At 39.9% G+C, this 26335-nt stretch overlaps 1 protein-coding gene across 3 annotated transcripts; it reads left to right on the forward strand.

Moving 5' to 3' along the window:
• The first annotated feature begins 6453 nt into the window (after nt 1-6453).
• On the forward strand, nt 6454-25581 carry LRRC38 (leucine rich repeat containing 38). Of its 3 annotated transcripts, XR_005102953.1 has the most exons (4): nt 6454-7232; nt 19746-19813; nt 22499-22734; nt 22957-25581. XR_005102953.1 is itself a non-coding variant. In XM_037378905.1 (3 exons), the coding sequence occupies exons 1-3, from the start codon at nt 6605-6607 to the stop codon at nt 22574-22576; spliced, it is 774 nt and encodes a 257-aa protein (XP_037234802.1). In that variant the 5' UTR covers nt 6454-6604; the 3' UTR covers nt 22577-25581. The 3 variants fall into 3 exon arrangements, 2 of the variants coding, with proteins under 2 accessions (XP_037234802.1, XP_037234800.1); XM_037378905.1 differs by having other exon boundaries at nt 22499-25581; XM_037378903.1 differs by lacking the exons at nt 22499-22734; nt 22957-25581 and having other exon boundaries at nt 19746-22036.
• Nucleotides 25582-26335: the final 754 nt, after the last annotated feature.

The raw sequence follows: 26335 nt of genomic DNA on the forward strand, positions 1-26335 counted from the left end.
TTGGGGTTTTTTTGGTTGTCTTTTTTTACTCTTGAGTATCACGCAGGCCTAATGATCTGGAGGGGTTTATACTCAAAGAATATATACGTGGTGTTTTTATAAACATCAGCTGTCAACTGTTTTAATTGTTGTAAATCTATTCGCTGCTCATTAGAACAAGGAGAACTCCAATTGGTTTTCAGTGTGGGACAGAGTACAAATTAAAACTATATACTTCCTACTGAGAGAATACAGTTTTGTTTCCCAGATGTTTCAAAATAATTTCTGGTTTTCCTTCCTTACAGGCAAGGAAAAATTGTCTCCTTTTCACTAGAACATACACCATTTATAATACTTTACCCTCTGCCTAGCCAGATTGCACAGTGGTGTGTTCATCCTCTGAATGCTTTGATCAAGTGTTTGGCAAGTTGTTCTCTTTAAAAGGGCTAGAAAGAATGAGTGTGGAGTGCACAATTTGGAGAAAATCAGTTCCTGAGAGTTATTAGTTTCCTATCTTTTTAAGCAAATATGCTATGTTTAGAATGGCAGTCATGGGTTAAAAATAATGATCTATTTAGCTTTACATCAGAGCTGGATTAAAGTTTGTGATGTCTTGGGGCTTTGAGAATTTGCCCAAACTTCCTTCTCTGTTCAGCTTTGCTGCTTGAAACTTGGGTGCAGGTTGCAGCAGGTTTCAGATATGAAAGTTATGGTTCAACTGCTACTTTAAAGTCACTGACTTTTGTAAGTTTTCCTCTACAAATCCAATGTTGGATTTCTCATATATGTTTTTATTTAGAAGCTCTGAGCTTCCAAAGAATCTCTGATCTCGCTGAGGTTTTTCAGACCCATTGGCGAATCTGATCAGATAAATAGCATTTTAGAAGAAACCTGAGACCAGCTTTACTTGTGACTTTGATACATGCAAGAGTAGCAGTGGATATACGTGAGCATATCTTTGTGAAACAGCTTAGGAGAACTTTCACTTTTAGTCACCTTTAATTTACTTTAAAGCTGCGGTAATTCTGAACCAGTATATACACTATGTAGAGGGCATGCAGTTGACTACACTGTCGTGGCTGGATACAAACTCATTCCTGAGGGGGGAAAAGGAAACATAATTTGCACTGTTCCATCTCTTGTGAATGCTTTTAGTGACTGTAAATGGTTTACAGTAAGATAGTGACCACATGTCTGCGTGAGCCACCTTGTCTAGAGCAGATGATGGAAGTCTTTTGATGGGTTTAGGCTGGTCTCATTTGGCTGCTGAACTGCAGTGTCTCAAGTTTTCAAATTCAATCATTGCTGCTGCTGCATTGATTCATTTTGATGCAGTTTCCCTCCCAGTGGCATGGCTGCAGCAGTGAAGGACTGGGCAGGTGTAAAACAAGCTTCAGTTCACAATTTCTACAGTTTCATAAATTGTAAGACAAAGGAATATACCTTTTTTCTCTTTGGCTTTTACAGTCCTTCTTAGATGTAAGATCAGAGGGAAAACTGTCCAAAGGTGCCCCTTGGCTGTATACACAAAAACACGCTGGTCATAGCCAGGGAAGGTTTTTCTCAAAAATAAAACCCTCTAAAGCCAAAATGGTAGGTATCTGAATAAAAATGGGACTTCTGTTCAGAGATGTTGTTTAGCACTTGATTTCAGTGTTTGGTTAATTGATTAGCATACTGTTAGTCATTCAAGTTTGAACGTTAGTTCCCATGACACATTGCTAATGTATGATAATGAGGAGGAAAACCCTTTGCAATCATTTGTGCACCTGGTACAGCAGCCTTGGACATGACATGTACCTTAACTCAATGAACCATAAGACTGGAATAATTTCCTTCATGGAAAAATATGCTTAATTAACTGTTAAAAAATATGAATGAGGATGGACAGTTTTCAGTTTCAGTCTCTTGTCAGTAAGGATTTGTTGGCTGAGATCTGAATCCTTTGTGTGTGTCTGTACTATGATTGCTCTTTCTTTTTTCTTCCATTACTTAAATCACTTTAGGAAGTTTTGAGCCCTTTTGAGGGAAGGCCTAGAACTTTCTAAGGGAAAGATGAAACGTTATTTTCACGCAAAGCTATTTCTTACTTCACTAGGCAAGGAAGCGAATGTTTTTGTATTAGTTTCCTACTGCTTGCCATGATACAGTACTGCAAGCACGCTAAAGTTCCAGGACCAGTGTGGCTTGTCACTCCCTGGTTTATTTTAGAGGTTTCTCTTAGTAGTATCCTGAATAGAAAATTAAAGGAATGGAAAGCCAGGGATTTGTTGTTTTAGTCCAACACCTGTCTACTGTTGTGCTTATTCAACTCCTACAGCTGGGAGGTGGCAAGAAATTGTTTTTGCATCCTCATTCTCCACAAAAGGATTTGACACAAACCCCTCCATAGTTCTTTGATTGTTATCCCGTTTGTTTTACAAGCATGTTTTTCAAACCCATGCTGTCCCCCTTGCCTTAGGGAAGCCTGGAAGCCAGGATCATAGATAAAGGAGCTGATAGTTGGGATTTGATCTGTGTGGGATCCCATCTGTGTGGAGAGCAGAATGTCTGGGTTTTGTTTGGCATCCATTTCTAACTGGGAAGCTTGTGCTTTTTCAAAACAATATGGAGTAAAATTTAGTACCAGAAGTATTTTTTGATAACAGGTAAGAAAGCTATGAGGGCTTGCTTATGAGTACTGAAGAAGCATACATTATAAATAAATCTTTATTTCTGAGACTAATCACTGGAGCGATTTTGTATTACCATAGTGTCAGTTGAAGCCAAAGTCCTGATCTGCATTATCTATTGCAATGTATTTTCAAATTTACTCCTCCCCATACCCCCAAAAAAAACTTATCCAGATCCAATAGGTGATTGGCAATCTATGATCAAGTGTCCCTGTTACTGCAACAAAGAGCCAAAAGGTGTAACCGGCTGTGCAGGTAGAATGAAATTCAGATGGTGGGAGGGCAGCATGCAGTAGGTTTCTCATTTGGCTCCTCAGCCTTAGTGCAATCAGAGAACTAGAAGCTTGCTTTGCTCCTTGCATTTTCTTCCCTTCTCAGGTCTATGCGTTGCTTAGGCTTGCTCTGTGACACTTCTGCTGTCGTCTTGTACATGCCTCTAAAAATAGCACATAAGAACACCACCTCGATTATATCTTTTATTTTCTTGCAGGGAGTGATTGGGGTTTCTTTGATAGGCCGCTGGGAGAGGAAGTGAAGCTCAGAGTATAGGTAAACCAGGAGTATAATAAACAACTTGCCAGGAGAGACCAGAGTGGTTGTGGAATGGCCACTGTCCTGCAGGGCACAAGAGGGTGCTGTGCACTTAGCAGACAGCAGGCAAAAACTCCTTATTTTTAGTGGTACAGGTTACTATAACTGACTGATGCAAATAAAAGACTAAAAAATTAAAGCTTTAATATCTTATTGGATAGAAAGCTTTTCAGAATCTCCTTCCTGCTGTCCAAAATCACATGTCTGGCAAGTGAATGAAGCTTCAAAAAGATATAAGGGAATTTCTATGCTGTGGGAAACAGACGAGGTACAGAAATAGGCAGTAACTAAGGAATGAATAAAGCTGAATGGACAAAATGAAATGGGAAACGTTACACAGAGAAAGGTCAGAAAGAAGCTCTGTGAAATCAAAGAGCAAGAGAAAGGTGTCAGACCATGGCAGATGGCCTGTGATGGCAGGCATTGCAGCTGTTTGCGTGGGTGCTGTGGGAGCAGGGCCTGTGTTTGACAAACCTACAGGGTACCTATCTGGAAATATCCAGGGCCTGACAGTAATCACTAGTCTGCTGCCAACCCCTTCACAAACGTCTCAGGAAAGCTCCATGGATTCTGTGGAGAAATTGCAAACTGCGTGTGAGTGTGCAGAATGAGCAGTGAAGAGAGTGTTGCTTACAGTGCTTCCACTACAGAGGGTAAGATGTAAAGAAAACCCGTGAGCAGCTGAGCAAAAGCAAGGTCTGTTTCTTACAGAAAGGAGTGGTAATTTTAGCAGGGGCTGGTGGAATTTTTTGGGAAGCTGAGTCCTATTCCTACCCCTGCCACTAACATGTTCTTGGATCTTTCACAAATTGTGCCTTATTGTCTCTAGTCTGCCATCTGTGAAATAGGCATAATAATGCTGAGGCATCTTTGAAAAGAAAATGTCAGAGTCTGATTCTGTACGTTCAATAGAGAAAGGGTGGGTCTGCATAGGGGCCCTTAAGATCCTGTGTGTTGATAACCTCACTGAATAGAGAGGTAGATCTATTTATAGCTATCTGTTTATAGACAGCTAGGTAAAGTTATCATTACTACAAGGTATCAAGTCAGTTCTGCTTTCCTGTGTTAGGAACAGCTTTATCTCTGACCTAAAGCCTTAATTGAATTAGGGGCAGAAAACCAGTAAATTACAACAGGAGCCAGTATTTGCAAGATACGGACTGAAAAATTGAAAAAGCATCAGTTCTGTGTGAGAAATGCCAGTTGCAGTTGCTTGTTGATGCTGATTCATTGAATCCTGATGCCAAGAGTTACTTTACTTGTTTTTTTTTTTAATTTTATTCAGAAGTAGCCTATCAAACTTCAACTTCCTTCGTAATTTAAAGGTAAATATTTTAAATACTCATCTCGGGAATTTAATTGGGCTTTGGTCTGGTGACTTAGAGGCAGCTGTGCCTATTTCTTTCTGGGTGGTGGTTTAAAAGTAATTCAAGACATGGAAGACACCTGGAGCAGGATGTGTGTTTATAGGAAGGATCTAGAGGCTAGCTGAAGGTGGTAATTTAGCTAAAAGACTTACGAATTAGAAGCGAGGTGTGTGGCAAAATGTGAGAGAGGTGTTCAAAGTTGTAACCCTTCCTGGCATGTTCATTTCCGAACAGCAGTTCACAGAATCGCTGAGGTTGGAAGGGACCTCTGGAGATCATGTAGTGCCACCCCCCTGCTCAAGCAGTCAGAGCAGGTTGCCCAGTGCTGTCTCCAGTCCAGTCCAGTTTTCAGTATCTCTGCAGATGGATACCACAACCTTTCCAGGCAACCTGTTCCAGTGTCTGACCACCCAGTAAAAAAGTGGTTTTTTTGTGTTGAGGAATTTTTTAATCTGTGCCTATAGGCCTCTTTTCCTGTCAGTGCGCGTTACTGAGAATAGTCTGGCTCCCTCTTCGTTCCCTCCCAGCAGTTCAGTGTTTCTACATGATTACTGAAGGAGAGTAATTTAAATAATAAATTAAATTAAATAAAATGCTATATAAAAATAAATATTAAATACTATATATATAAATAAAACATAAAATAAAATACTGCTTTCGTTGTTTGAGATTTAAGTGCCGGTATCTTGGGAGGGTAGGCTGTCTTTGAAGGAGATTTTTGTACCTTGTCCTGGGTGAAAGACACTCTGACTTCACATATGAAATATGACCTTAAACTGAGATTACTGGTTTCTCTTTGGCCTAGGAATGCGCTTTCCAAAGGTGTTTGAGTTTGTGCTCTAATATTCAAGACACATGCACCCAAATACAATCCTTCTTTTTAGAAAAATCTTCCGTTATAGTCATAGCACATAGGTGTGGCCCAAGCACTGGAATCCCATTTCTGTCTGCTTTACTCAATGTGCATAAAGAGGGAGGGATGGAGTTAGAAGTTCAGCTTGCAGCTGGCAGAGGACTTGCCTTTCTGGGTGTGGATTTGGGGATATCAGAAAAACACAGATGCCTCTTGCAGAATCATCTCTGCTGTCCCATGGCAGGCAGGCAGATTGATTATCAAATATTTCAGCCCCCTGAAAATGAAGAAAATCTGTTCAATTTTAACTACCTGAAGATTTGATCCACAATTTTCACTTTTATGTGGCCCATCAGACATTACTGGTGCCACTTTAGAAAGTAGCTGATTTGGTCATTAGAACAGAAAGGAAAAAAAAAACCTCTCACTTTTGAGACCATATTCCTTGTTGCTAGAGTAGGTTATACTACTTGGTTAAAAGATAATGAGTCATATTTAAATAATGTTAACATGCTTGTTCTAAAAGCTGAGAAGGCATCCAGGAACAGCACCAGTCAGCCTTCCTTGTCTTTGGGCTCCCTCCTTGCTGTTCTTCTGCTCCCTGTTTTACAAAAGAAAAAGAAAGCAGTCCTTAGCAGTCAGCCAGGATACATACCAGCCCGACCCTCACTTGCATTTCTATAGGGTATTGGTCACCTTGACAAAATAAATGATTTCATCAGGGTTTATTACCTGGAGGGCTTTTTAAGCATAAGCTGTTGCTGTCAGAGTCACAGGATCAGGTGTGTTTTCCCATTTGCTGGAATATGCAGCAAATAGGCAAACAGGCTCTCGGCTTTTTTTGGCTCACAAAAGCAAGGGAGTCCTTTGAAAGATCCTCCGTTTACCCAATCATCGCTTCCCCTTACACTGTACAGCATTATAATATTCTGACTGTGTAAATCCTCACATTTGCCTCCCTCCCTCTTTCCCTCAGTCACTCTCCCTCCCCCCTCCCAAGACTGCTGCTATCGGATCTGTGATGATATGTGATCTCCTGGATACAATCACACACACACACAAGTACCAGGCACTACTGCTCAGCTGAGCAAAATGTCTTTCTCTTAGAAGTGGTGCTCATCACAGCTTTCAAATCCTTGACGATGTTGCCATGCTTTCCGTTCTGCCTTCTGCCTTTTTCTGTCTTTGCCTGCCTGCTTTTCTTACCCGTGGGTCATTTTTGCCCTGCTGTCTGTAGCTGTATGGACTACCACACCATAGATTGCCGGGATCAAGGACTCCCAAGTGTTCCTAATCCATTTCCATTGGATGTACGGAAACTTCTTATAGCTGATAACAACATTCAGGCGATACCAGCTGATTTCTTTATATTTTATGGAGATCTAATCTATTTGGACTTCAGGAATAATTCCCTCACTTCTTTAGAAGAGGGCACTTTTAGCAGTTCTACCAAACTGGTGTATTTAGACTTAAGCTACAATAATTTAACGCAGCTTGATGCTGGGATATTCAGATCAGCAGAAAAACTGATAAAATTGAGCCTTGGAAACAATAACCTGGTGGATGTGGATGAGGCGGCTTTTGAGAACCTGGAACAGCTCCAAGTGTTAGAATTGAATGACAATAACTTACAAAGCCTAAATGTGGCAGCCCTAGAAGCGCTTCCCTCCCTGCGGACTATACGCTTAGAGGGCAACCCTTGGGTCTGTGACTGTGACTTTGCCAATCTTTTCAGCTGGATACAGGACAATGCATCTAAGCTTCAGAAAGGTAAAGCTTGGTGGCTTACAGTAGTGTGTACCTTTCTCTGTATGTGTGTCTTGGAGGGAAGGAGGGTTCTTGGTCAAATTGTCTGTGTGCTGCCTGCAGTGACCCAAACTGCATTTTTGGTCAAACAGTAATTGCATGCTTTCAACAAATGAGTCCATTAAAATGGTGTTGGCTTCTTTTTGGGAGCAGGTCCTCCTCCCAGTTAAGAAATAAAATTTAAACATTAAGCCCTAATAATTTTGATTTACAGACTAAACTTACCTAGGCAGTGAAAGAGCCTTTTCAAATTCATTCAGCCCGGAGCTGGTTCTCTTCCAGATTTCATTTTCACTCTGGTAAATATATTTTCTACAATAAGCCCTTTGAGCAGCTAAATATTCTGTGCCAGCTCCTTAGGAAAACTGATTTATTTCTCATTTAACGGATCAGCTATAAGCTGCTACAGAAGAGTTAAATCTCCTGTTTTATGCAACTGTGACTGTCAGCCCTTTCCTGAAAGTAATTTGTTGTGATACACTGTTTGAAACACTCTTCAGTAGCTTGATTTTGACTGTTTTCATTAAAATAGCACTGCTTCCAGTATTAGGAATAAATTGAAATGGCTCTGGAACACCCCAAAATGCAGGATATATAATACTCTTGTTTGGGCCAGTAATTTGCAGAAAAGCATGAGCAAGAAATAAAAGTATTAAGACTGCCATGCATAGGGAATCCAGACTCTTGCTCCATGTTTCCCACTCGACCCCAAAGCCTCTCTTAATCCAGCTTTAGCAAGAGATCATCTCACAGTTCATGTCTCCCAACAAGCACCAGGGCATAGACTCGTGTCAGCAAGCTGCCCAGCTGCTTGGAGAAGGCAAACGGCTTGGAGCATAAAACTTTCCAGAGAGTATTCAAGTTATTACTTGGCCTGAAACTGCTAGTGTCTGGGCTGTGTTCAGGGGGGTATGGCTGTGCAGAAGATGGTGAGAACTGTAAGGCTGGGGGAGAAGAGCTCAAGAGAACAGGTTATGGCCAAGTAACTCCTGCTTTGAATTCAGGCAACAAGGGAGAAAAACACAGTGAGCCAACAAATTTCAGAGGCCTTTTCTCTCCTTTCTTGATCATCAGAGTCTGTAGTCAGTTATTCAGGTTCTGCCTATGCTCATGACCTCGGGTAACATATTTTTAATATACTCATCTAGGTTACCCTAAATATTCTTAGCTGTAAAACTTTGCTGTTTTAAGGAAGAAGTCACGTGAGGAAAAAATGTTGGGATTTTTCTTGTCTGCCTTGGTGAAACTTCCATCTTGATTCTTTCCAAACCAAACCTGGGGCTGTTCTCCCACCTTCCATGATGCTTTAGCTAAAGTTTGCTCTATTTGAACCAAGTGCTTGCCCATCTCTCATACTAAACATCAGTTTGATTTCCCTGTGCTTTCCATCTCCTTTAATGAACTTCTAGCTCCTTCCCCTTTATCCAGAGGCTGTTCAGTTTGACAGCCTGTCCCAGCCCATCTCTCTTCTCTCTTCCACCCTGTCAGTATTTTAAAGCGTATCTGAACTTACGTCTGGAAATCTCAAGTGACTGAGCTTTCCCATGGTATTGCCAGTGTTCCCCAGTGTCTTGCAAGCTTAGGGAGAGGTTTCCTCACAGCCTTTTGTCTCATCCACAGTTGTGTTTCAGCCAAGTAGCTAAAAAGTTACTAGCTCATCCAGATCTTCCAAACTTTCATTTAGATTTGATTTGAGAAGACGAGGAGGGAAGGAGCAAATATTCCAAGTGGTAGGTTTTATGAGAGCTGTCCGCCTGACATGGCCGAAGCAAATGTTTTGCGTTTGTGCCCAGGAGCAAGTCCCCTGAAATCTTTGCAGGCAGTCATATTGGCGAGATCTAGTGCATGTATGCAGAAAAGTGCAAAGTCAGCAGTTTCATTGTTTGTTGTGAGCAGCTGCCACAAAAATACTGGTTGTCTCCTTTAATGAATTAGCAAAACATTATTCATAAAGGTGCTGGCAAAACTAAACCCAAAAAGAAGACTGTCTCAATGAGATTTTAAAACCATATGGCCACAACTGAGTGCCTTTTAAAACAACTTTTGGAAAGTCAGCGTAAAACTTAATTCTTAGAATTACGATTTGATTGCATTTTATATCCAGTTTTCAGTTTTTAATGATGTTGCAACTTTATACCCATTAGGAACTAATCACGTTAGTGTTACTTGTCTGGTTTACTTGTCCAAAGCCAGGTTTGCCTGGCCTTTCCTGGGAGGGGTGGGAAGAGCAAGTGACTGAAAGAGTCGGCGTTCAGACTCCAGACTTATGTACCATACTGCTGTAAGGCTGAGACAAGTGTTCTTGCAGCAAACACATCAAGATAAGTAAGGCAACAGGCATTATGCCTGGAAATACAGCAGAAGCAAAAGACAGGGATACATTTTCAGGGCCCAGGAAAAGAGCTTAATTATCCCGACTGCATGCTTCTTCTTTATAATTCTGCAACAGCTCAAACATCTGCATTGCATGGCCTATACAAATGGAAAACGGCAGGAAGGAAAAAAAAAAGTTGGCTGGTGTTTTTCTTCTCTTGGTTTTCTTTAAGAATAAACTGTGATTAGCAGTACAGAATGGTTCCCTGACAGATTGGAGTTCCCCGGCCTTTAAACGGCAGACTTTGTAACCTGGGGTTACTGAGAAGGGAAACAGCGTGGAAGGGTGAATGACAGTAAACTTGCACTAGTGATCCCCAGTCCTTTCATGAAAAGTACAAAGCATTGCAGGGAAGCTAAAGGCTCTGTGCACCGTCTTACGCAGGCTTGGGATGCTTCACAATGGTTAGACAAGACCAATTTGATTTGAAAATTAGAGTTTTGTCAGTGTGAACTGGAATGTTGATAATTGATCCTGAAGTTCTCTACCTCTGTAATTAAGGTCTCTGGAGAACTCAGTGATCTGAACAAAAGCCATACTTCAACTCATTAGTTTTGCAAAAGCCAGGTCCATTTTCTTTCTGGCGTGCTGCCAGAAATAGCTTGTAAAGTTATAACTTATGCTGACCTGTCTGACTAGCTGACTGTAAACCCTCTGCCCAGCTGAGCTGCCTCTGCACCTCTAACATGTCACTTCACACAAACAGCTGGGGTTTGAATCGTTTTTACAGATCCCAGCATTTATTCATCTAACCCAAATTTCGAAATGAAGTCTTAATTGGCCGTAAGTGAATACTCTGACATGCCAGATTCATAGGCAGACTTATGAAAGAAACTGCACTGAAAGTCTGGCAATTAAACTCAGCGCTTTAAAACAGCAAACATATTTTTATACTCATGAAGAGATAGTAATATCTGCATTTTCATCATACTCCAAAACCAAACCCCATCCCCCCCCCCCCCCCCGTTTTGGTTATTAATTGGTTAAAAACAAATTAGTGTCTGTAGAGCAAAGTAGACAAAGGAACTGTGAAGATCACTGGAATGGTGATAAGTGGAGAATATATGCAGGTTGTTCTTTTTCCTAGAGAAGGTAAAGTATTCATTATGGATCAAACTGGTTAAGTTACAAAGCTTAAACATTTTCTGTGAGGTATGTTTGATTTTATAGGCATTTGTTACACCTGAATAGCAGCATGGTGGCCAGTGATTCATATTAAAGGCTTCCCATTAGGAGGAGCATGGAAATCAAGAATACTACATAATTTTTTAGAAATAGAGAAGTTGTTGTAAGATCTCTGTCCCTTCAAAGATAGGTGTAAAAACTTTCATGAAAGGCTTTACTCCATGGGGGGCATGCAAACTCTCAGAACAAACACACAACGTGAAAGATCAAAGATCTAATTTGGTCTTAAATGTATTAGTCAAAGGATTCAGGGAAATCATATATTTGAGCTGTCTGCTATTATCTTCTACCCTCTGCTTGCCTGTATTTGATCCATCTTCTTGAATTTTACAAAAAGCAGTTGACAAGGCTGAAGTTCTCTGACGTGAGAACTGAAGAAAGAGGTGGACTCTTGACAGTAGAAATTAAGAAAAATTTGATTAAAAGCAGGAGAGGTACTGAATAAAGGCAAGGATGGTTATAGGTTAAATTAAGCAATTTTGGGGCATTATGTTTCAAAATTTTGAATTTAGTAAAGTCTAAGGACATTTGGCATTCATTTTTTCAAGATCAAGAGTCACCTTGGAAATTTATTGCATTTTCTGCTTCAAGGGAAGCTGGAAATCCTACAAAAATACACTCAGCAATTTCTTATATTTTGAAGATCTTTAATCTGCTTTCAGAGCTTATTCTGTATCACATTTTATCATGGCTAAAAATGCACTTTCCTTTCTTGCTTCATCTCTTAACCTACTTTTTTTAGTAATACTGTTTGAAACTCTGGGTTTATCCAGCAAAAGGTTGTTACTGGTGCACATGACCTACAGAACTGAGTTGTGTGAACGCTTCCCATTTCAGTATTTCAATACAAATGGCTTGAATGGAATAAATTTAGGTGAAAGGTGCTCTCTTAGTGCGTAGCACTGCAGAATATGTTCCTTGAACCCATCTGAAGATCCCATGTCAATGAAGGGATTGGATTCAGATAAATTGCGTGTAACAAAAACCAGTACAAGTAGTCTGCAACGGCCACATTGAAGTACTTTGTAGAGAACTGTGACCGCATTTCTCCTTTCCGTCATTTTGCCCTCATTTTGCTTTTTACTTTCTTTCTTCTCAGTATCTTTGGAAAAACCTTTTTGGGAAGTTGTGTAGAGTTTCTAGGATTGCAAGAAATAGTTGGTTTCTATGTTTTTCATGCTAGATGCAATGTTTTCTTCAACCTTTTATGTTTAATACATACTCACAAAAAATTTTGCTGCCCTCTATTAAAACAGTAATAGAAAGACTTAACAATTTGATGAGAAGGCGTAGACTGAGCATTTTTATGGGTAACCTGTGTACAGTGATGTTTCCAGAAAGACTTGCAAAAATCATTCAGAATTGCCAGTGACAGAATTCCAAATAGACTTGTGCTGCCTGTGTGATAAATAAAGGAGACAGATGTTCTGAATGTTTGGAATTAAAGTAGCACAAGTTTAAGTGAGGATCAGTGCTCAGTGTTAGGCTTCCCTGTTACACACAGGATTAGTTGGCACAGTGTCAGTTCACCATCTTCCTGAATTGTAACGTTTATGTTCACACCACTACAAGCAGAATTGGTAAAAGAAGCCTGAAGAAGACAGAACTGGGTCCACGTGCAGAACTGTATCCTAAGCAAAGGTAACTGCTGAACTTTACTGGAAGAAAATTCATTAGTGGCAGCAAATCCCGTGTCACAGCATAAAGGCTGTAGTTGCCACCACATTTTCCTCTTCATTTGGTCCCATGTTGCTCCGCTTTGGGCAGTTGTGGGCGAAAGACTAAGATACTCGAAGGGGGTTTTGGTGCCAGTACTGATACAGATGCCATTTAGCTACTTCCAGGACTTCTGTAGCTAGTACCTCCTCGATGTGAATGGATAGGTAAATTCTGGTAAAGTGGCATATTTCCAGACAAAGACTGTCTATGCAAAAGAGTAGGAGAGAAGTTTGGCAGTGAGAGGAGGCAGAAAAAAAGAAAAAGCAGGTGACAATGAGACTGTAAGCAGCCTTCTGGAACAGGATGCTCAGATTGAATTCAGTACAAAAAGAAAGCGGTTTTGAGATTCAGAAGTGAATCAGTGTAGTGAGAAGAATGGATTGATTTTTGTAAGCCTGCTTAGAAAGCTTGTGCCATGAGGGGATCACCTCTTGCTTCTTGGGCTGTTTCTATCATCCCATTCCAATCTAAGATGCAATACTAAACTTATTCTGTGAATAAAATAACGCCTTACTTCACTAGTCCAGACCTTTATAGTATCCCTGGGGCTCACTGAAAATATTAAACATTGTCTTCAGAATAAAACATCATAATTTCATGGTGGTACCAGTTCCATCTGACCTTCTAAGCTAACTAAAAGACAGTGAAACAACTGAGCATTTTGTAAGTCCTCTTGACTTACCATTCTTTATCAGTACCTGTTTATTCATCTGCTATGTAGAGAAGGTTGCCTTAACTTCATGCACTAATATAGAACCAGAGCAAGCTTCAAGTAAAAAGGACAGGCTGTTCTGTCCATTACAGCCGTGCAGTTCTTCCCCCAGTATCATGCACATGCTAGTACATCACTAATACGGAACATAATATCCTGTTTTTTTGGAAAGGAATTAAAAGCCTTAAGACATTTCACACATTCAGCAGCTTTTATTCTGTTCAAGCAGAAACTCCTAACAGAAATTAGATTCCCTAACAAGCGCATCAAATCTGTTTCTATATATATACGCATATATAAGTACATAATTTGATATCCTAGTCATTTTCAGTAAAATGATCTTACTGCCACTGTCTTTTCACTCTGTTTCTTCCATCTTAAGGTTTTTTGGAGTACTTCCATCTTTCACGGATTTGACGATGTGAGGACAGCATTTGCAGATGTGAACATCTAATGTTAAACTTTGTATTTAGACATTGAGGCAAAATGTTAAGTACCCTCTAATGTTGATCTGTGGGACTCTAGGGCACTTGGCCATAAAAAGTTTTATTTAGGGACCTAAATCTAGGCTTTGGGATTTTTTTAAGCCTTGCTGTTCTGATAGCTTGAGGCTATTTCCAATGAAATTTCATAACTCTTCAGAGGCAATGCCTCTCTCACTGCTTATTAATACATCTAATACATTAGTGACGGTGTTTAAGTAGACTGAAGAGAACTACAGCTGGAGGCAAGATACCATACAAGAAATAAAATGCCACATTTAAACATTTCAAGTCTCTGTCAGCTACATTCAGCAATGTGAGAGAACAGCTAAATTCCACCCAAAAGGGCAAATACCAGTCTTAGTTAAAAAAAAATAAATAAATTGCAATATCATATTATAACGCTCTTACATTTATTGTATAGATAGTTACAAACATCTCTGCATGCAGCTCACTTAAATATTTATGGCTTCAGGTATTTTTTTGGATGTATTTCCTATACATACCAGTGTACGTATGAGCAGACATTTTCATTATCTCATACTGTTGTACATTGCTGAATGTTAGGAAACATTTCTGTTGATAACCTGTTTTTTTGAACTCCACAAATACCCAGCAGAATTGAGGCCACCTTTTTTTTTTTTTTTAAACTCTGCATCAAAATTATAGATGGGAAATCTCACTGTGAGGGTTAACAGACAGACCATAATATCAAAGTGATAATGAATTTCAGAAGTTGTCCAATAAGATACGGTTAGCCTAGGTACTGGAAGAAAAACGAGTCCAGGAATACACATGGAGTCCTTCAAAATAGTGTCAGGTGACCTGGAGTAAGTGACAGCTTCTTGCTGCTTGTCTTTAGTTGAAGGAATATAAACTGAAACTCATGTTACAATATCTCATCGGTCAACATATCTAGGGAAAATGCATGTCAGGTCCGAGGGCAGGCAGTTTCCATGGGCTCGATGGTCCGGCCGATGTACTGTTGGAAAATTTCTGATCAAACAGTACCTATGAGAAACGTGGTTCAATTATGGCTACAGAGTACTAGCAGAATGCTAATGAAACTTGGTATCTGGGGGTTTGTGGGTTTTTGAGATTGGAAGATCAGTACAGTTATGACTTTAGGGCTTTACAGCATTGTCAGTCTGTTTTCATTAATTTACAAGGAAATTATTAATTATTTGTATAAAGACTGGTTTCAGGCTGCATCCATTTTTTAAGAGCTTCAGTTTTACAGGGGAAGTATTTCAGCCTCTGCCTCTTCAAGAGAAGCAGGCCTGCAAATAGGCCTCTACAGAAACAAAAGCTGCAGCTTAATTGCTTACAATTAATTGTAAAGGTTTATGTGCTAGACTTCAGTGGAGTCATAATCCTCTGATTGTAAGGCATCTTAAAGTCATGTTGTTCTAAAACCTATTAGGGAATTTCATTGAAATAAACTCTATCTGTAACCCTCCTGCATCACTTTATAAACACAAGTATCTTTTTTTTCTCTTTTTAAAAACATGCCCCTCCCTTAACATCTTTGCTCTAGAATCCCAGCATTTTCATACTTCCCGTGTTGCTTAGGTGATCTGTTCCTCAGGGTACAGCCCCATATTTTTATCTTATTTTTTTAGTGTTGAGACAAGCCTATATAGAATCTAGCACCTGTCCCTTGACTGGGGCTTCAAAGCATTCCCTTTTTAAAAGCAAACAATACATTACAGCTTGCCAGTATGGTACATCTGCTTCTTCAGATGACGTAGCAGAAAGATACAGAGCGTGTGACATTGTCCTTGGGACAGCTGGAGTTATTACAGATAATGTGATGGCCCTGACCAAAATAGCATAAGCTATATATTTATAACACACTCACACTTGTTATTTCATCTACAGATTTGTTTGGTATGAAGAAGCAGCTCTTTGAACATGTTGTGGGAACAATGATGTATATATGTATATAACTACCATCAAAAGTTTTCTTGCTGCAGCCAAGCACTAAATATCGAACTGCTTTGAGATAACCCTTACAAGAAGCCTGGCTGATTTTTTAAAAGAATAAATTGAACAGGTTCTACAGAATTAAAAAAAGAAATCAAACAAACTTTAACCACTTGAATGTTGTTATTTTTTTAAAGTGTGTGAAAGTAGAGCACTAAGGTTAAATGGCACTTTCCTGTCCTCCGCAAGTCTTGGGGGTGGGGGGGGTCAGGTAATTTGATCGAGCCAATCTATATGCAACAGAATCACCCGGAGGAAAAAAACCACACCTTATAATTAACACTGATCACTTTATAGAAGCCGTTCCTCTGTTCATTGTTCATTCAGAGGGTGTATGATGACCTGGGATTACTTCCCGCCCAAGCAAAGAAAAAAATTGGATCTATTGCTGGGCACGAATGTAACAGGACGGGTTGAGTATAGAAAACATCAGTTCTCCACATGCACTGGATTCTCATGTGATAAGGGCAGCCTACTTTTAAATAATGTAAAGAAAGTAATGCATTGCTGTGGAAAGAAGCAGATGAAATGGTATTGTTCATATGTCATCTTAAGCAGACGTGCATATGACCTTCATGTTACGATGTGTTCAGGTAAGCAGTCAGAAGCTCTGGTGAAATAACCCCTGAAGTATCTTTGGGAGGAGAAGTTCCTTGTGCTACCAGAGATCCAGCTGCTAATCTTAGTACTGTCACAAATGAACAGTCTGTTCCAAATTCTCTTTGGAGTTGAAAGAAAAGCTTCCGTTAACTGTACAGGGGTTTGCAATAGTGTCACAACACAGCAAAGAAAAACATTCACTGAACAGGATGGACTAGTAAAAGTTCCTCTCACCCTCAGTCACTGGCATGGCTTCCACTGAGCTCTGCAGCCCTCCTAGGTTGCCTCCTGCACGATTTTAGCAGACTGCCTTGTGTGTGCATGGGAGAGGTCAGTTCATTCCTGTCTTGTTGAAAAGATGGTGCATATGCAGGGTGGCTGAAACTGTAGCTGGGAGCTAGCCAGGCGTCTGGACTGGCCCTTGCTCTATGATGCTCTATTTTGCCTATTGACATCTATTTTTCTCAATGACTAAGAATTCTGCAAAAACTTGAGGCTAAGCTAGCACATCGGAGTTTCACAGAATAAAGGGAGTAGAAAATTCCCATCTAATGTATTTGGTTTGAGAACATGACCTAGATTCCAGTACCCATGGCTACATGAAGAGGAGCTTTTTTATTTCTGGTTATTGCATAATCAGACTCAAAATCATTACAGTATGCTGATTCTCATAGCAAGAAATACTCTCTAAAGTGACTTAGTATGTTGCAGATTCTTTTCTATTTGTATTCTATGTGTTGTGATGTTAGGTGAAAGCCTTTGGGAAACAGGAATAGAGCTTGCAGTCTGCAGGCTCAGTTTTCATCCGTAGCAAAACTGCTGCTGGTAATAGTAATGGATAAGTGGTCTCTTTTCCATCTCTAGGATCCCAGGCAAATACTGCCATACTAAATTATTTCTAGAGGCAAGGGCTGCAGTATGTAGAACTTCTTAGTTTTCTTCTGGAGTCTTTTTTGCTTTGTCTCTTTCTTTTTAATATATTATTTTTCTGCTTCCTTATGGAAGCTTAGATCTGATACTCCAGCTCATCAAGGCTATTCCAGTGTGGAGATACTTTTAAAAGCTGGCAGGTGAGGACACTAGAGGATTTCTTTTGCAGTTGGCAGAAACAGACAAAGTTGTTTATGGTCACCTGTGTACTCTATAGACATGCTGCAAGCATGGCTCAGCTGCTGTGAAAGCAGCAGTTCTCATGAGGTCTCAACAGAACAGTTTTACAGAAACACAGTTCTGTGGAAACTTGGGTTTTCTTGTCCTTGCTACAAGAAATGGAATTTAGGTGCCATATTCACTTGGACCAGGCTTTTCGGCCAAAATACTGCAGTGGTCTTTTCCTATTAGCAAGGATCTTCCTCTTCAAATGCATTTGCGATATGTTAAATTCATTTTCTTGCTTTTTCTACACAACAGCAGTAACCGCTTCGATTACTGTCAACATCACGTTGATTCACTGAAAACTGTTTGCTTTTTAAGATCTGACTAAAAAGGCAATCCCAGCCTATGGCTTTTCACTTCTCTCTGATTTCTCATGATTTTGAATAGGGAAGGATATCCATCTGTGTCCCCTTTCGCTTGTTACTCTCATTAACCCCTAGAATTGCTATTCCCAAGTTGTGACAAAAAGAAAACAGACTCAGTGAACAACTCTCATTTCTTTCAGTAGAAAGGTTTGTACAAAGAGCTCTGTTGCAGGCTATAGAGTGCAGTAGTATGTACTTCCTCCAGCCATCTGTGCACTTCCAGGCACACTCAAATGCTCCAGTATGGCAGCTTGTATACGAGACATGGTGCCTATGAATACTGCAGGTTGCAAAAGCCTCAGAGGATGCTTGAAACTGTGCAGCTCCTTTACCTTCTGGTCCAGTTCCATGGACAGGATGTTTCAAAGTCCTGCAAAGCAAGTTGCCTCACCATCTGGTATGCATTGCCAGCACACTCCAGGCTCAGAAAAAAAATGCAGCATGTATTCAGGTGGCAGTTTGCCTAGAGGAAACCATTCAGCCTTGGACATACTGACTGTTGTCCTGTTCTGCTGGCAGCTTTTATTACATTGTCTGTGAGAGGCAGCATGAGAAAGAAGGAACATGACAGAACTTTAGGCAAACACAACAGATAGAGGATGGCTTTGAGGGATCGAAATTTAGTACAGTCATCATTGCAAGGTCAAGTAAGTCAGGGTGGTAACTGGATCCATAGTAGACTTGGCTAAGACTCCCGCTCAAATCAACATAACAGCTGAGCTGGATCCAGAAAACCAGTCAGGTTTGCACCACTTGCCCTAGCAGCCTGTGTTTAATAGTAAAACATCATATGCCATAGCTGTTCAGCCACGAGAAAAATGGGATTCACAAAAGCTAACGAGATCTTACCATCACACATTCCTTATTTAAAGTGACTTAATGGTTATGTGGTAGAGCTGTGTGATGGAAGTGCCCTAGACATTGTGTGCCCACAGCAATGTAGAGTCAAAACCTGGGAGTCCATTCTGTGATCATTAGCAGACAAAGAGTAAAAATGTATCAAGTAAGCCAGCAGCAGTTCTAACATCATTAATACATAAATCTTTTATTTTTCCTTTACGTTATATCCTTAATAGCAAGATAAAAGCTCTCTTGCTAGCAGCCTTACAGACTTTACTTCAGTATTGTTCCGTTCTAGCCCTGTTAATATACTTTCCTGATTTTCCCCTGTTGTGAATGAAGAGGGAGTTGGGCATATGCAATGAACTCTATGCTTTTATTGTTTAGTACCAAACTGTATTCTCACCAGTTTTTAATTTTGATTTTTTTTGCTTTCACTATGAAGAATGCAGCTCTAGGCGTTCTTCAGTAATACATGGGGGAATAACACCAGCTAGCCTGCATGTCCTCATGACAGAGAGAAAAGGTGAAAGCAGGGCATAGAAAAAAAGTTATCTGTTAAACTTGAGCTTTTGTTTTGACCAGAAGAAAAAGACAATTGTAGTTTTGGAACTACATGGAACAAAGCAGTGTAGGTTTTTCCACATCAAGGTGTGGAAGGAACTTCAGAATCCTTGTTATCCTGTTTTGCAGTCAGAATTTCTGTTCAGATGGGGTAGCTGGGAAGTGCTTTCAGGTCTCCAGATTTAGATGCATCCAGGGTTCAACATTTTTTTAATTATTTTTTTTAAATCCTCAAAATCATGGTCCTAGGTCACATGTGGCCTTCTGGAAGACTGAAGGTGAAATAACTTTATTTCCAGGAGCCACTCAAGGGAGTTATGTTATGGCTTTTGGATAGCAACAGATTTTGTCCCTTTTTTCCCCCTGAATTTTGTAAAAATCCATAAACCTAGAATTAACCCTAAAACTTTGCTTCAGCCATTCGGTCTCTGACTGGAGCAACAGAAGGATTCATCGATATTCTGCTGATTTGTTTCCCTTTCCTCTTCTTTGCAGGTCTCCATGAAATCCAGTGTTCCCTGCCTGTAGAAAATAGAAGAATCTTTCTGAATGAATTATCTGAGGTCAGCTTTAGTGAATGCAAATTTAGTTTGTCATTGACGGACCTTTTTATCATCATCTTCTCTGGAGTCGCAGTCTCCATTGCTGCTATTCTATCAAGCTTCTTCTTAGCAACCCTAGTACACTGCTTCCAAAGATGTGCTCCCAGTAAAGATGACGATGATGATGAAGACGACAGTGAGGACTGAACTTAGTCTATATACTTAAGTTTCCCTGGTTTATAACTTACTAGATCATCAGCCAAAGGCTAGGAAGAAAAAAAGTAGGGTAAAAGCTTTAAACATGAATTAAATGAAATCACAATGTGTAAAGATCCCTTCTCATCTCATGATGGTCACAGGTAGGAACTGTAGTTTGCATCTGAGACTGTTAGCTTCGCTTACATATGTAACCTGATGCAATGAGACCGGGTTCATTTCTATGATGCCTAATCAAACACTGCATTTAAATTAGAAGATTAGAGGGAAAAGGGGGAAAGACAAAAAAAAAAGTTCCAGTGTTTTAAAAGACTAACACATCTTCCAGATTGTCCTGATGAGATGCAGATTGCTGTAAGTGCTTAATAGGCTTGTTCTAAATACACTTTGAAAAAGACTGCCTAAATGGAGGCATTTCAGCTGGAAAATACAGAAGAAATTTAAAATAGTGTCCCTCCTAGATTTAAGTGGTGGGAGATTCTATTAAGCTCACACAACTTTCTAAGTTACAAAATGCAATTAGATTAATTCCTAGAATTGTAGAAACCGTTATAGGAAGGTTGGCATTTTTCTCTAGAAATGCAAATGTTCTCTATAAACATTCATCCTCCATTTAATAACAGCAGTTGCAAGCATCATTCAGCCAAAAAAATTTTTTTCTGGAAGTGAATGTAATTCTAGGTTTGAGTCATCCACTGCAGCTGCCTGGCACCTCTTTGGTCATGGCACAAATACTAAATATAACATTCTTTTGCATTTTTAGATGCAATGAAGTAAAGGATTTCCCTTCCCTGTAATGCTAGGCACAAGTAACTCTTGCAGCATCCAGTCCATTTAGTTATTTTCAAACCCTAAGGGCTGTATTCTGCTACTGATTATACTAGAGTAACAACAACTGCAGTGAACACCATGATCCAAATTGGCAACTGTATAAACAAGAGTGGAATCTGGCCCACGAGGTTTCTGACTGTATTATAAATTTGTCGAAACTTGAGCTCTTCTATATAATGGTAGATATTTTTCTTAAAATTAAAAAAGACATTTATTACAAGAGATTTTTGGAATAGTGCCGGACAGCTTTTTAGGATAAGTATATTTTTAAAATATTTGTAATGGAAATATTTTTTTAAAGCTCTGTGTATTTAAAGTATTATCTAGAGTAGCTGTGAGGGCTTGAAGTAATGAATAATATAGTAATAAACAATCTAAGGACGGTATGCTATTATAAAAGAATTAGATCTGATAAAAAGTAGCATCTATTTAACTACTGTAAATGCTATTATTTCTTTAAAAACACTCTGGTTAAAATATTGCCTTGCTCAGTTAATATGAATGGTCTTTCATGGACAGTTAGTTCCAAATCTCTTGTATCCGTTGTACTAATTGTTCAGGCAGACAGGGTGAATTACGGCGTGTGCGTTAAGGGGAAACACGGTGCAGTAGGTAGGGCACATGGGTAGGACTCCATGCTCCCGATGTCCCCATCGAACAGTGATCAGGTAGAAGACCTTCAGCAAACCACTATCTGTCTCTGCCTCAGTTTCCCTACCTATGAAACGAAGATCATCATAGCTGTTTATCTGTTCAAGTGCTTTGAGATGTGCGGGGGGGGGCACTATATTGGGGCTGCGTATAATGATTATCTATGTTAGTCTGAAGCAGATGTTACGCAGTAGGTCTAATTGAACTGTTACCAGTATGACCAGTATGACTTCACTGACATCAGTGGAGTTACTCCATTGGCTGACAGAGTTTGTAGTGGAGTTTGCACCATGCTGAGGTCAAAACCGGGACAGGAGTGTTTATTTCTGTTAGCTCTACAGCTTATTCAATGCGACTTAATGCTACCATTGTTAAGATTATTATTTCTGAAAACACATTGAAACAGAATTAAGTAGGACAGTGAGAGGATATTCTGTATCAATACTGTCTTAGTCTATTCTGATTCTTTCAAGCAAAATGAAATGACATGATTTACACTGTGTAGTGCCACGATTATAAATAACACAAATATATTTATAATTTCAACATGGGCTTTCATGTTTATTTGTATATGGGTATGAAAAAAGGAGAAAAACTGTGCCTGATTCTCTCATCACTTATAAACAGGGTTTTGCAGTATGGCTGGAAATATGCAGCTTGTTGCCCCATGCAGTTGCTGAAGTATGCTCCCTTTGCAACAAGTTACGGATACGTTACCAACAGTTTTATATTTAGAGCTGTGCAAATTGTTCAGTCATGGAAGGAGAAACTGGGTCACACTTTTTTGTCTGCAAGTGTTATTATGGACTCAAAACTTAAACCAGTTAGCAAAATGATTTGTCCTACCAAACTTTTCAGTGAGACATCAGTGAATGTTTCAGCAAATGTCTACCCTTCCTGTGGTAACAAAATTATGGTTTTGTTTTATTATCCTGTAAGGCTAATTGATTTTGCAGAGGTCGCACCTCAAACTCAACTATTTTGACTGGGTTCTGCTCTTACTTGCAGGTTCATCCTACCGTGGTGCCTCAAACTGAAGATCTAGATTTGTTTATAGTTTGTAGCTTTTTGTTCAACCCACCATAAAGCACTGGTTGTATTTGGAACTTAGCACCCCTCAGAACAGCAAGGAACAGACCAAGGTGACACCCATATAATCCAGTGCAAGCTGAAGAGCAAGGTTTAGTAAAGCTTTATGAAGCTGCCATTCTGGATACTCCATCACATCAAAGTGGTTTTGCAATGTATGTTTTCTTCCAGATAAGAAACTTTAATCATATTTTCCCCTATTAAGTAATGTATATTTCATAAGTATTGAACTCATCCAGTCAGTAATATTTAGTCATTGTAAGCATCAGCAGTTACCTACTATTAATATTGATTTTGCATTATTCTAATTGCTAGTAAACGAGACAGAACATGGATTAGTTCTTACTGAGATTTTTCTTATTTTATATACTCTTCAGAGGAAAACATTCTCCTGTTGGAATCTTGCCAGAACTAGTGATCACCACAATGATCCCCTGCAAAACTTTGAAAGCAAACTTCGTCATGAATAGGAAGCGGCCTGAAGGCTGCATTTATTATTGCAGTTTTACCCCCACAAAGGTAATAACATGCAGGTAATCCCAGTTCCAGCTTTGTGGACATGGGAAATGTTCCTCTGCAGGGATGCTGCTGTGGGTGGGATCCAGTGAGCATGCACTCCCTTCTCAGACTGCAGTAACCCCCGTTAAGATTAGTGAAATTACAGTGGTGCCAAGTGTAAAAGCTGAATTTAGCTCCCTGTGCAATACATCGCTAGCTCAAGAAGCGCTGCCTGTAGGCGATTATAAATGTGCAGTAGAAAGTTTGTCTTAATTTATGATTTTCCTTCTAAAATGACTTTATTTTCGTGGTGGTATCTTTCACTGTCAGAAGTGAGCAGACATTTTACCTGCTTCAAGGGGAAGGAAAGATCCTATGTGTGACCCAAATAAAATGTTGCAGGCTGAAAGAGCCGGGATGCAGCTGTCACATTGCCTGCAGCTATGTCTCCTTGATGAAATGCTGGATCTTGGTATGTGTGAGGATCCAAAAAACGTGCAAAGAAGGAAATCTGCATGATGTAATTGAGATAGAGTCTGACTTTTTAAAAGTGTGAGCATTGGTTTAAAACATCTCTGATCCACAGAATATTAAAATAAAGATCACCTGAAGCAACTGTCCAAACCTAGCATTTCACGCTCAGCCAGCCAGCATCTTTCTGAGGCAGCTTCAGTCCTGCTGTGATTCTTACTTAGATGTGAATATTAATGGATTGTTTTCTAGAGCAGCATAAAATGCATTGGGAAAGTACCTGGAAGGGATGGTTCTGGAAGCTCCTAAAGGGGCACGCACTGCTTGTCTACCTCAGATACATAGTAGGGAGTGACCCATTGTACACTGACAGCTAAAATTTAGTCTGGCACACTTAGAGAGGACCAAAAACGGTCTCATCTTTCGGCTGTGGGAAGAACTGTGTGCAGTCACCTCTTTATCTGGATAGGATGTACACACTTGTGCGGTAGGGAGAAGGGGTGTGTGTAACAATACTAGAGCTTGCTGTAACTATCACCCCTGTAGACAGCCTCAGTTGGGACAGCTGAAGCCTGGTGGGGGTGCTGAGCCTGAGACAGTACATCCTTAGCAGAGTTCCTCTGTGCTGGCTTTCAGACCTATGGGAGCAACTCTACAGAGGACCTTGTACGGATTCCACGTGTGCTGCCTACCTGCTACGTGAGTAAATGACTTCAGTTTCCAGAGTTGCTAGCTGGCACATTTCTAAGTTCAGCTCATGGCCCCCAAAATAAAGGGGGTTTGATAGTGTCCAAATCTGACCGTACCTCCTAGAGAATGATCTTCTCACTTGTGGTGTAACTTGTTTTATTGACCACTAGTGGCAACTGAGACGCTTTACTGTGGAGGTAAGTCATTGTGATTCATTGTGGTGAAGGAGATGTCAAAATGCTGAATCTTTTCATACTCTTTCCAAAAATAAACCAAAATATACATTAGGAAATTAAATTTCTTGGAAAGTAAGATCTGCCATGGACTCGGAGTGCCAAGCAGCCTGTAATATGCACGAACCACCAGAAACTTTGTGTCCTGTCTGTTAACATTGGAGCAATACAACCTTGTTGTAGAATTGTAGAAAATAGCTATGGAAGAACCTCAAATACATCATCTAATGATAGCTGAAGCTTCATAATGAAAATACTTTTGTTTTCTAATCAAATTCCTACTCTCATCTTGCCATCATCTTCCCCCTTGTGTCTTGGTTTCTGTATCTTACTATCTTGACTGTATCTAGAACAGAATCTCAGTTCGGTGTTATCTCTGAATGGCACAGCAATACAAGCCACCAGCAGCAGCAACCTACCAGCAGACTAGGAAAAACGGTGCTTTGTTTATGCTGACCAACCATCCATCTGTGACTGTAAAAAGTTAGCAGGAAAAAACTATGGAATTTTAAGCTGACAGAGAGAGCAACAGGAGACCTTCTGTTGCAAAGCAGAATGCCTGAATTATGTGTCTCTCCAGTTCCCATCAGCTCTCCCACCCCACCCAGAGCTCCACGAAGCCATGAGAAATTGTGTAACATTGGGTTAGCAGCACATAATGTGCTTTTTTGGGGGCTGTCAAAAAACATACGAGTAAACACTTCAGAGCAGGCTTCTGTTAGTTTTGTGGGAAGTGAAAAGTTTGCAGGGAGGTGAGCAGCAAATAAGAAGTGAAGCAGCTTGGGCCAGAGTTGTTCAGTGGAGTCAAATTTGCTTCAAAGAAGCATTGTTTGGATCTCAGAGCCGCTTTTTCACCAATTTCTGTTAGCAGTTGTGAGGTCTAAAGGTTAGCCAGTTCACAGCCAGGTATGAAGTAGTATAGTCTATTTCAAGCAGAAATTGATGTCAGTTGAATTTCTAAGGTTTACTGCTCCCAGCCAAAGCACAATTTGCCTATTTAAAAGCTTTAATTCGAATCTGAAATGTGATATGTCACTAAGTAGGCTGTACAAAAATCTTATATCAACTCAGAACTGAGAAAATAAAAAACGTCCATCCAGATAGTGGTGCTAGCAAGATATGCTTCAGTTGTTTTGGTATGTGAGGTCATTCTTCCAAGCTTGCATATAAGCAACTGGATTTTGACTCTTCCATGCTCCTCACCAATAGCTAAGCAAAGAGCAGGATACGGGCATTGTACACCACCTTGGAAACTCCCCTTAGCTGGAAGAAGAAGCAAAAAAGAATTGAGGATTGAGTGGGACATCCAGCTTTGTGACCTTCGCTTAAAATCTAAATGTGATACAGTCCAGCTAACTTGACATTCCAAGGCGTAGCTTGCTGCTGTTGTGTGGGGGGTTTGCTCTTTAATTAGGGCAAGTGTTGAAAGACTTTGCAGTAGAAATAATGTTTGGTCTTCATGGTATTTAACAGGGAATGAAATGACTGTGAAGATACTTGACAAACAGTTCTAGCCTATTTTTGTCCACCAGTTTTTCTCAAATTGAGAAACTGTCACTCTCTTAAGAGTGGATTAGGTTTGCAATCTGCAGTTGGTTAAAGCATTACTCTTTATCCTTTGAAGATCTGGCTTCAGATGTGAATTTGGGTCACAGGAGGAAATGACCAGAATAAATCCCTTAAGGTCATTCTGGTCAATTGGGCAAATGCACAGAGATGCTCTTACTAACAATGCGAACTGTATGCTTGAAGATGGGAAAACACTTCTTTGAACTGAGTGATATGTAAATATATTCTAGAAATACTTTCTCGTAGAGTAACTTGATGTTGAAAATTCACAAAATCCAATTATTTGTTTCCAAGA

Source organism: Falco rusticolus, chromosome 3, assembly GCF_015220075.1.
Source record: "Falco rusticolus isolate bFalRus1 chromosome 3, bFalRus1.pri, whole genome shotgun sequence".
Taxonomy (NCBI): Eukaryota; Metazoa; Chordata; class Aves; order Falconiformes; family Falconidae; genus Falco; species Falco rusticolus.